Source organism: Myotis daubentonii, chromosome 3 (assembly GCF_963259705.1).
Source record: "Myotis daubentonii chromosome 3, mMyoDau2.1, whole genome shotgun sequence".
Classification (NCBI taxonomy): domain Eukaryota; kingdom Metazoa; phylum Chordata; class Mammalia; order Chiroptera; family Vespertilionidae; genus Myotis; species Myotis daubentonii.
The window spans coordinates 129780233-129792336 of record NC_081842.1 but is presented as its reverse complement, the minus strand read 5'-3'; the positions used below and the strand labels follow the sequence as shown (position 1 = coordinate 129792336).

The following is a 12104-nucleotide window of genomic DNA, read 5'->3' as shown; positions in this document are numbered from 1 at the left end:
TCGAGGCGGGCAGGAGGCAGCCAATCAATGATTCTCTCTCAACATTGATGTTTTTATCTCTCTCTCCCTTCCTCTCTGGAATCAATAAATATACATTTAAAAAAATAATGGAGCGTTCACCCTTAAGTCAATGAAAGGCTGACCGACTTACTTCCTCTGGTGGACAGAGGCGGCTTGGCTGTGCTCCCGCAAACTTCCACTAGGGGGAGATTTTTAAAGGACAGCCCAGGCCCTTCAAGTTCCAAGCAACCCCAACTGATTTTTATTAGTGATTCTTGGAAGCAATAGAACCTCTTCTCATCATCTCATGAATACCCAGCTCATAATAGCAGATCCTATTTTGATCTCTGCCCTCCTCAGCCACCCACACTTTTAAAGACAGGTAGCTGATGACTTTTTTATAAGCGATGCTACCTCCCTTACACCTGCAGTTCTCTGTCCTCATCAGTCCCTTATTTGTGATGCTAAATCTAAAAAAACTGTCCTGGGAAAGTGGAGACTTTCCATGCCAGCTCAACAATGAAATATCTACGGCCTCCTAGAAGTTCCAAGTTACTCAGCCAAAGTGAAAAGCGACCCATCTAAACACCTCATCTGACTGGGCAGGGGCGAGGCTGTTGGAGCTGCTGCCTATACTCCAGGCTGCACCCACGAAGGCCGTCCTGTGCTGCATGTCTTCCCACGGGCACACCTGGGCTCCCAGGTGGGCAGGGCGGCCACCATTAAGAAAGCATTTGAGAACTTTCATATTAAGCTGATTTAGAAGTCGTGTGCAGGCGCCCACAAACAGAAGGCCCTATTGCCTGAGGAAAAACCTACTCCCCAAGGGCCAAGTGGGCCAGGGTACCTCTGCCCACAAAAAAAAAAAATTAAGTGGAGTTTGTTGAACTCTGAATGAGCAATATGCCCTTTAAGCAGAACTGCCCCCATCACAGCATTTCAGCATTCCTTTGGGGGAACCTAGGTGTAGTTTCGTGAAAAACCTTATGTGATGGAAAAAGTCAGACCCTCGTTATAAAACACGTTTAGGGATTTTAAGAAAATGCAACCCAGGCATATAAACCTAGAAAACCCCTCAAGAACTTCCCTGGTCATTTCCTGCCTTTGTTTTTTATGGTCTTCCTCTAAGGCCCTACTTGCAACTTCATGGGAGGGAGCGCCCGAAGGAAACTCACCCCTCCATTACGCTCACCTGGTTTTAAAAATGCTCCCTGAAGCCAGTGAACTCCACCGCCCCAACCTCTCCCCTCCCCTTCTTAAATCTCAGTCCTCTTTCGCAGCATGGACTGGGACCACAATTAAACCAACCATATATTTTCTCTTTGCTGGTTTCACATTACAACTTGCAGTGAATTCTTTTTCCAGAGGCTTTTTCCTTTAAAGAAAACCTACAGGGCGGAGATGAGGAAGGACTCTGACAGAACTTGGAAAAACAAAACTCTTAACTGCAAATTTAAAAACTAAACCCACCACAATGTAAAACCTGGTGCTGAATGGAAGCTAAGACACACACTCCAATTTGCGTGGTGTCTGCACCTTAGACGGCAGCCAGAGTCCCAGGCTGGCTCCTCAGTGCGACCCGGAAGGAAGGGGAGCTCATGTGCATCTGCCACTCGTTCTTACACTTTATGACCTGTCTGCAAACGCCGAAACCAAGGGCACCCCTCCACCACCTCCGTTATCCCTTCTCTCCCTCCTCTGGCACCACTGTGGGCAGAGGCACAGAGCTGCTGCTAAGCCAGGCTGCCACCATGCCCTCAGCGCGCACTGCTGAGCATTAAGAACCATCCTCTGCAGCTAACTTGCGTTCTGACAGCGTTGCTGTGGCTTCCTGGGGGTCGACCAGCAGGTCATCCACTTCCTTTTGCTCAAGGGGATCCAAGCCATGGCAGAACTCCGTAGGAGTCCACAACTTTACTCAAAGATTTTGGCAAATTATGTGTGAATGGAAGCTGGCCAACATTTTTATACCCTTTAGAGGGGTTGATTTTAAGAAGAGGGCCTAGCCGTTTAAGGGCTTGTTTCACTAGGGATTGGTGGGAGGAGAAGGCAGAGGGTTCCGGGTCACATCCTCTTCCTGGATAAGCTACCCATGCAGATGCATCCCTCCCTCAGTAACTGAGACAAGGATGAGGGGGCCTGGGATTAAAGGCGACCCCTCTAGTCAATCTGACAAGGGGGGAAGGACTCCCGGACACCACAGCTCCCCATCCCCACCGAAGTCTGAGAGAGAGCAGCACAGGACACAAGTACAACTCTAGAAAAATAAATACATTTTGAGGGAACAGTCATCTGCTTCAAGCAGTGGGGGAACCTCAAGCTTCCAAGATTTGCAGAACTGAATCCATACCTGTGAGACTGTTATCAACCAACGGCCAGCTAGCTGTGTCTCAGTGACCTGCAGCAGCCAATTTTTTTTTAGTTTGAGGGGATGAGGGGTGCTAAACCCCAGTATTTGGAGATGAAAAAATGTACTGAGTAGAGGACATGAGTAAATGCAGAAGCCGTGAGGGGGAAAGGGTGGCAGGAGAGCACTGGGCAGTGTTAATGGCTCTGTGGGGGGCTGGAGGAAGGAAGCGGTATCAGCACACGAGAATCACCCGCCCCAGGTCAAGCAGAGATGTGATTAAGGAAAGGACATGCAGAGTGCTTTTTCAAACAAGACCAAGTTTTGTTTTACTGGGAAGAGAGTTAATGAAAAGAAGAACACCCACCCTCCCTGCCAAGGGCTGGGCACCCCTAGTTCCTGCAATGCCCTGACATCTGTGTAGCCCATCCCTGCTCTGGAGAATGTGGCAGCAGAGGCTGGGGCTGGAGAAGACAACACCCCAAGCCTTAAAGTTTCACATCCCTTTTAGAAGTGTTGCTACCAAGAGCTAAAACTGTATACCCTTCCTCATATCCCACATCCAGCAGGGCCCACAGCCTGAACAAAGGGGTCTGCTGGGAGGGGGTGGGGGAGGGGTGACAGCTCTTCCCTGCCAGCTCAGCAAAGCCTTCCAGGGGCACTGCCCTGGTCTCCCACGGGGCGACCCTGCTGCATGCTCTGCAGGGCCCCTTTCTGACTGGAGTCCTACAGGAAGGAGGGAAGGGCTGCCCTGCATGCGCCACGGGCCGAAGTTTGCTAGGAAGTTAACGGGCTAGCAATGGGCTCTCCTCTGTCCCTCTCCTCTCCATCACCTGGAAGCACTACCTGTGCTATCATGGGGTCCAACATCACTCTCTTTTGCCTGGGGAATAAGCCCGTTTCTTCTCAGGGAACAGTTGGTAACTCCATGTTTGCGCAACTGGTGGCGTTCACAGTTAGATTTGGTAGAAAAGAAGGCATCGCATTTTTGACAAGGGAAGGGTTTCTGACCTGAAGCAGGAAAAAAAATAGATATTTATCTGGCTTTCTACTGCAATGAAAAAGAAAAGTCGCTTTTCATTCTTCTGGGATTACTGGCATTTGCTTCCCCCTCCTCCACCCGATTCTTTAAAGAAAATAAATAAAACACATTAAAAAAAAATACTGAACACAAACAAGTCAATGATCATCTTCCCTTAGTCTGAGTGGGATGGAATGACTTCAAAATACTAAAAGTTAACAATGAGACCAAGACACATATGTTTAAAGTAAAACGACAATATCACAGTTAAAACCTTAAATAGTAACAACAAAGAGTGAGTGGAGGGATCTCAGAGCACAGCAAGAAACAACTGCAGTGTGTCACAAGGAGAAGACACAGCTTTTCATAATTTCTCGCAACGCAAGTGCTACCCATGCTGGGAAATTGGAGGGACGCCAGGCCCTCCTGCAGGAATCTGGAACCCCTGGTATCTTTGGAGGGGTCTCCTCTTCCTGACCTACCTGGGCCTGGCCTCCCACAGAGGAGGCAGGTGGGGAGCTCTGACTCTGCAGGTCTCCCCCTGGCTGACTGGATGAGCCATCCTGCAGTGACCTCTGCCCAAGTTCACTGTGTCCCTAGTCAGAGGAGGTCTGCTCACGTAAGAAAGGTCCTTTGTTCCTGCTCTAAGATCCTGCGAGTCGTGAATAAGTGACTAACATATCCTGAGTCCACACTAGAAGACCATGTGCTCCACTCAACAGCCCCTCCCCACCAACTCCACCATGGGGTCACCTGCTGAGAGGAGCATGCCCATCTTTCTCCCCAGGTCATCTGCTATGGTTTTCCTATCTTTTCTTTAAAAATAATAAATAAATAAATAAATAAATAAATAAATAAATAAATAAATAAAAACTATATCTTATTTGTTTGCCTATCCTCTCCTTTCATTTGGATTCCTTTTGTACTGTAAACATGATGTTTTAAAATGCGAGCCAGGCCCCTCTGCAACTTGTTCCTTGGTTGCATGAATGACAAGGAAAGCAAGAACCAGAGCAGAAAGTGTGGACAGAAAGCAGGAAGGAAGGAGGAAGGGGAGAAGGGAAAGGACTAGGTGACCTCAGGAGAGAGAAGATGGAGTAAATCATTGACTGCATCACTGGATTCTTCTGTTTCCCCCAATCTCCAGATTGTAAGGTCCTAGTTTCTGAGTTTAAAGGTTTGTGTACTAAAAAACAGGACTTCAGACCTACAGCCCAGTATGCCTGTCTTGTAACCTTGGGAATGCCACAATGAGACGCACATGTTAAGAAATGATAGCTCAGCCTGTGTGGCTCAGAGGTTGAGCATCGACCTATGAAACGAGGAGGTCAGGGTTTGATTTCCTGTGGAGGTACATGCCTGGGTTGTGGGCTTGATCCCCAGTAGGGGGCATGCAGGAGGCAGCTGATCAATAATTCTCTCTCAGCACTGATGTTTCTCTCTCTCTCTCCCTTCCTCTCTGAAATTAAGAAAAATATATTTTAAAAATATGACAGAAAAAGTAAAAAATAGTGTTGCCATATGATCCAGCAATTCCATTTCTGGGTATTTATCCAAAGAAAATAAAAACACTAGTTGAAAAAGACATATGCACCCCTATGTTCAGTGCAGCATTACTAGTAAGCCTGGATATGGAAGCAACCTAGACATCCATCAATAGATGAATGGATAATGAAAATGTGATATATATATATGTGTATATATATGTGTATATATATATAGTGTACATATACAGTGGAATATTATTCAGCAATAAAAAGAAGGAAATCTTGGTATTTGTGACAACACAGATGGACCTAGAGGGAATTTAAAATAAAACAAATGCATAAACAAAACAGAAACAGACCCACAGAAACAGAGAACAAGCTGATAGTTGCCAAAGGGAAGGAGGGTGAGAGGATGGGAATAAAAAATAATAACCATAAAATTAAAAAAAAAAACAACAAACCAAAAAGGCATGATACTAAATGCATGAATCCAGACTGGATTACAGACTGGGAAAAAGTAGCTCAGAAGGACATTTTTGGGTTAACTGATGACATGTGATTATGACTGTGGATTAGGAAAAGAAACAAAAAGAAGAGGCAGGAAAGTCAACCTGCACACTTCTGCTGAAACACCAATCATGGGCCCTTCCGTCTCCACTGAGACAGCTGTGCATGGAGGCCTGGATTAGTGCAGGGACCAGCCAGGCCTGCCCCCGGGCCTTGCAGAGCAAGAAAGGACCATCATCATCATCTCCCAGTCTCACAACTCTGGGGTGCCATTCATGCAGACCTCAGATCAGGGGTGTATGACTCAGCACCACGAGAATCACTGCCCCGCCAAGTTCAAGCATCAGCACTAATCAAAGAAAGGGGCGCTCATTCCCTCCCGAGCTGAAAGACTCTTTCAGCAATGGTCCAAATCATCATGGAGCTTTTTAAAAATACAGATGCCTGTACAGGTGATGTACTATAGAACTGTACTCCTGAAACCTATGTAATTTTATTAACCAATGACACCCCAATAAACTCAATAAAAATAAATTAATTTAAAAAAAAGAGAAAAAAAAAGAATACAGATGCTTAGAACAACCAAAGACCAGGGAATGTGAAACCTGGGAGGTGGGATCCGAGACCCAGGAACCTGGCACACACACTCGCAGGAGCTCCACCAGGGCCCACAGCCTCAGCAGAGCCCTTCAACTACCCGACACTTTACCTTCACAGAGCCCAGTAGGTGTTTCTGCTAAAATTAGAAAAATGACCTAAAAAAAAAATCACACTTTTAAGTAAAGACTAGTTTTAAAAGTATGTTAATGTTAACTGTGTACCCTCCCATTATTCCTGCTTTTCACTAAAAATTGAAAACATTTAATAATTATTTGGACTCTGTTTTAAGTAAGAAAAATATACTTTTCCTTTAACATTTTATTATCAAAATTCAGGCCAGATGAGAGGGAGAGAACTGGACCGAGAGCAGACAAGTCAGAGCTATGACTATTAACTGTGATACGATTGTTGCTTTTAAATAAAACAATTGGTTTCTTGCTTCTACCTAATTCCATGCTGTACTCTGTGATTTTCAAGTGGGTAAGTGCCTCACTGTTAAGCTGGGTTGGACAGTCAGGCTGATGTCCCATGATGGCGCTTTATATTAATGCTAAATTCAGAGAACAAAATAATGACACCAAAGTTACTGTATCGCATTATGAGGATTCCCAAAGGGACACTAACGGGAGTCTTTAAAGTTCACATTTCACTGCCAGTCTTACGTTTCGAGTAGCAGTGTGCTTTCCGGACTGCACGGACAGAGGAAAACACGAGCCCTCCAGCACTTATACTGTACAGGTTTCAAACGTGTTCCCTGGTAAGCTATAGGGAAAGCATTGAGTTAATTTACGTGGTAACTGCCACAAATAAATGCTTTAGGAGGGGTGTTTGAAAATGTACCTGTAACCACAAGGAGTTACCTATGTGTCCAAGACTTGAGATGACCCTCCACCCCAACGTGATAAAGACCATCGCCAGCCAGTTTCCACTCTCATAGAACAGTCAAAACAAGAGGAGAGAAATTTTATAGTCAACAGTACTATCTGACAGGCACTGGAACATAGAGCAGAAGAATAAACACTGAGAATAGGTTCATGATGCGACCTCACACCCCACACTTCTCTCCACCGCCTCTCCACCCCTCAGTGAAGGTCTTTCTCTCTCTGAATTTGGCAGAGGCGTGCACAGGGCTGGCTCCGTTAAATGGCCAGAGCTGCCACTTAAAAGGAAAGTCATAAGGAGCCAAACACACCTGGTGTCAGAAGTGATTTACACACCAAGGTTTGCACATCTTACTGATTTTAAATGCAATGCCTGTGGCCCATGAGCAGCAGGTAGGAGAGGTGAGTGGGGAGGGCCCTAGGCTGGTAAAGAGAAGGGGTAAGACCCATCAGGAGGAAGTGAGGGAGCCGGAATCCCTGCATGCAGGAAATGGAGGGCAGCTGAGACCCACAGGTCCCAGCCCCTCCGCGCTCTGAGGAGGAAGGAGGAGGACCGGGTAGGAGTGGCCTGAGGGTGTTTTTCTGGCACTCACTCCCCCACCTGTGGCCTAAAAGCACACAAAATGCTCACAAGGGGAAAAAGGAAGGAACTGTGACCCAAAGAGGCAACACTGTTCAGACAGAGAAAGGCAAGGAGCCAGGAAATGTCCCTGATCAACAGGACCCTGTGGCCGGGAGAGGAGCAGAGGGAGGAGATTCAGCTGGTGTGGAGAGCACACCAGGGGACATGAAATCTGACAGCTAACACCAGCCTCCTCCTGAGACACAATTCCTAGAACCTGAGCTACGCAGAGAGAAAGGGCGAAACCAGATGCCCCTCGCCCACAGCAACAGTGACCCCTAGCTCATCCCTGAACACCTGGTCTACTCAACGCTGCCTGTTCGGGGGCTGGGGTGGACTGGAAACACGTCTACGAGACAACAGACAGACATGATGGTAGTAATTCTATGCATCTGCCCAGAGGTCAGGAGAAGGCTGACTCTCAAGATACAGACACAGTCGCCTAAATGTAACCTAAAATGGGACGCTCCTCGAAGCTGCTGGCTGAAATGCAGCTCAATTTTAATGTTCCAATAAAAACCTACAAAAACCTCTTTTTTGTATGACACTTGTTCACAGGGTCATCCCAGAGCCCACGTTTAATTTCTCTTATGTGTGAGCCTTAGTCTCATTTCAAAGTTCCTGGAGGGAGACATCATAGAAAGCAGGGGAGCAGGGGACAGGCAGCTCGGCTTCTTCAGCAGCAGAGTCGCCTTCCGGAACACTGCTGGTCCGCAGGGGGAGGAGGGGGGCGCGCGATCTGACCAGCTTCATCCCTCACTTGATGGATGGGGAGTGTTCAGTACCAGGCACAGCCAAGGGCCCTATAAAAGAACTTCACAAAGGGAATGCCGAGACTGTTGCTTAAAGCTGAGGCAGTGCAACAGCAAAGAAGCTAACAGCCCAATGGGCGCCGACCTCTGTGAGTGTCTGTGCGTGCGGCTAACACCATTCTGTGGTCACTAAGTGTCTGATATAGAGTATTCTGGTCCACATCTGTCTTCTAACCTTTCCTCAAACATCTTCCCAATCTCCTGCACTGAGACATTTGAGGATACAGAGAGGGAGGCGGCATGACCTATACAAGTTCAGATAGAGGACCAGCGGCCACACCACCCTGACGCTGGGGCAGCTGCAGGGATCTAACCCTAGCCCTGAACTCTAGCTCTCTTGCTCACTGTTCATTATTCATATGACCAAAAGCAAGTTACCCTTTCTAAACCTCCATTTCCTTATGGCAAAATGTGGGCAGCATTGCCCTCAGGGGACAGTGATGAAGACTGGCTCTGAAAGTTTGCTCTATCAGCCCTGAATGCTCCCCACAGGGGTCAAGGCCTGCAACCTGGCCCACTACAGGAACACAGTATATAGGATGTCAGGGAGGGGGCCGAAACAGACACTGCCACAGGGTACAGGAACTGTGAAGGGAGAAGTGGCAGAACATGCTTGTATTTACACCCACCCCACACCACCCTGTCTTCAACAAACCTATGGATTCTCTTTGTTTGGCTTCAGATGCTACCAAATTTTAAACCAACTAGAAAATTTTGATATTCCAAAGCCAGGCAGTCTAAATGACTGGATTCACAAATGGTAACTTTTTTAAAAAAATTCTTTATTGTTTAAAGTGTTACATATAGTATTACATATGTCTCCCTTTCCCCGCACTGACCTTTCCCCGGCCACCCCCACCCCCCCAACACACCCCCTCACCCCTCTAGTGTCTGTGTCCATTGCCCTTTGGTTGATCTCTTACCTGTACCCCCTCCCCTCCCCTGCCGTCCCTCTGAAGTTTGATGGTCTGTTTGATGCTTCTCTGTCTCTGTATCTATTTTTGTTCATCAGTTTATGTTCATTATATTCCACAAATGAGTGATATCATGGGTTATTTATCTTTCTGACTGGCTTATTTCACTTAGCATAATGCTCTTCATGTCCATCCATGCTGTTGCGAATGGTAAGAGTTCTTTTTTATAGCAGCGTAGTATTCCATTGTGTAGATGTACCATAGTTTTCTAATCCACTCATCTGCTGATGGGCACTTAGGCTGTTTCCAAATCTTAGCTATCGTAAATTGTGCTGCTATGAACACAAAGGTGCATATGTCCTTTCTGATTGGTGTTTCTAGTTTCTTGGGATATATTCCTAAAAGTGGGATTACTGGGTCAAATGGAAGTTCCATTTTTAATTTTTTGAGGAAACTCCATACTGTTTTCCACAGTGGCTGCACCAGCCTGCATTCCCACCAGCAGTGCGTAAGGGTTCCTTTTTCTCCGCATCCTCGCCAGCACTTGTCGTTTGTCAATGATAGTCATTCTGATGGTACCTCATTGTTGTTTTGATTTGCATCTCTCGGATGATTAATGACTTTGAGCATGTTTTCGTAAGTCTCTTGGCCTTCTGTATGTCCACTTTCGAAAAGTTTCTAAGTCCTTTGTCCATTTTTTGATTGGATTATCTTCTTTTCGTTAAGATGTAGGAGTTCCCTACAAATTTTGGAAATTAGGCCCTTAACGAATATAACATTGGCAAATATGTTCTCCCATGCAGTGGGCTTTCTTCTTCTTTTGTTGATGGTTTCTTTTGCTGTGCAGAAGCTTTTTATTTTGATGTAGTCCCATTTGTTTATTTTCTCCTTAGTTTCCATTGCCCTAGAAGTTGTATTAATTGCTATGACATATGTTTGCTATTTTGCTGTCTATGGATTCTTTTAAGATGTTTATGATTTCCCATCTTACATTTAAGTCCTTTATCCATTTTGTTTATTTTTGTGTATGGTGTAAGTTGGTGGCCTAGTTCAATTTTTTTGCATGTATCTGTCAATTTTCCCAACACCATTTATTGAAGAGACTATCTTAACTCCATGGTATGGTCTTGCCTCTTTAGTCAAATATTAATTGAGCATAATAACTTGGGTCGATTTTTGGGTTCTCTGTTCTCTTCCATTGGTCTATATGTCTGTTCTTGTGCCAGTATCAGGTACTTTTGAGAACAGTGGCTTTGTAATATAGCTTGTTATCTGATATTGTGATCCCTCCAACTCTGCTGTTCTTTCTCAAGATTGCTGTAGCTATTCAGGGTCTTTTTTTTTTATTCCATATTAATTTTTGGAGAGTTTGTTCTAGGTCTGTGAAATATGTCATTGGTATTTTAATGGGAATTGCATTCATTCTATAGTCTGCTTTGGGTAGTATGGACATTTTAATGATGTTGATTCTACCAATCCATGAACACAGTATATTCTTCCATTTGTTTATGTCTTCCTCTACCTCTTTTTTTTCCAACATCCTGTAGTTTTCCGAGTATAGGTCTTTTACCTCCTCAATTAAGTTTATTCCTAGGTATCTTAATTTTTTTGGTGCAATGGGAGAAGGGATTTTTGTTTGTTTCTTTTTTCTGTGAGGACATTATTGATGTATAAAAAAAACCCATAGATTTCTGGGTGTTAATGTTGTACCCTGCTACACTGCTGAACTCATTTAAGTCTAGTAGTTTTTTGATGGAGTCTTTAGGGTTTTCTATGTACAATATCATGTCATCTGCAAATAATGAAAGTTTCACTTTTTCTTTTCCAATTTGGATGCCTTTTATTTCTTCTTCTTGTCTGATTGCTAAGGCTAGCAATTCCAGTACTATGTTGAACAGGAGTGGGGAGAGCGGGCATCCCTGTCTTGTTTCTGTTCTTAGGGAAAATGGTTTTAGTTTTTGCCCATTGAGTATGATGTTGGCTGTGGGTTTGTCATATATGGATTTTATTATGTTGAGGTATGATCCTTCTATTCCCACTTTGCTAAGAGTTTTTATCAGGAAAGGGTATTGGATTTTGTCAAATGCCTTTTCTGCATCAATTGATATGATTATGTGATTTTTGTCTCTCAATTTGTTTATGTGATGTATCATATTTATTCATTTGCTAATATTGTACCATCCTTGCATCCCTGGAATAAATCCCACTTGGTCATGGTGTATGATCTTTCTAATGTAATGCTGGATCCGATTTGCTAAGATTTTGTTGAGGATTTTAGCATCTATATTCATCAGAGATATTGTCTTGTAATTCTCTTTCTTTGTAGTGTCTTTATCTGGTTTTGGGATTAGGGAAGTGCCGGCTTTATAGAAAGAGCTTGGAAGTGGTTCCTTCCTCTTGCATTTTTTTGGAATAGTCTGAGGATAGGTTTTAGTTCTTCTAATGTTTGGTAAAACTCCCCTGTGAAGCTGTCTGGCCCCGGGCTTTTGTTTGCTGGAAGTTTTTTGATTACTGCTTCAATTTTTTTCCACAGTTATCAGCCTATTCAGATTTTTTGATTCATCCTAATTGAGTTTTGGAAGGTTGTATTTTCCTAGAAATACGTCCATTTCTTCTAGGTTGACCAGTTTGTTAGAATAGAGTTGCTCATAGTATTTTTGTTACAATCCTTTGTATTTCTGTGGAGTCTTATTTCACCTCTTTCATTTTTGATTTTGTTTATTTGGGTTCTCTCTCTTTGCTTCTTGTGAGCCTGGCTAGAGGTTCATTAAGCTTGTTTATCCTTTCAACAATCCAGCTCTTGTTTTCATTGATCTTTTGTATTTCTTTCTTTCTTTCTTTGGTCTCTATGTCATTTATTTCTGCTGTGATCTTTATTATTTCCTTCCTTCTGCTCACTCTGGTCTTTTCTTG

At 44.4% G+C, this 12104-nt stretch overlaps 1 protein-coding gene across 11 annotated transcripts in view; it reads right to left on the bottom strand.

Moving 5' to 3' along the window:
• Positions 1-12104, bottom strand: part of RREB1 (ras responsive element binding protein 1) — a 145653-nt gene that overhangs the window by 7253 nt on the left and 126296 nt on the right. For 9 of the 11 annotated variants that reach the window (XR_009451912.1, XM_059688536.1, XM_059688534.1 and 6 more), the window contains exon 11: positions 3194-3358. The exons of the other annotated variants lie outside the window; for them this stretch is intronic. Coding sequence is in view for 8 of the 9 variants with exons in the window: in XM_059688536.1 (XP_059544519.1) it covers positions 3194-3358 (165 nt within the window). In the remaining variant the exon portion in view is untranslated. The remainder of the gene's footprint in view (positions 1-3193; positions 3359-12104) is intronic. 11 annotated transcript variants of the gene reach the window in all.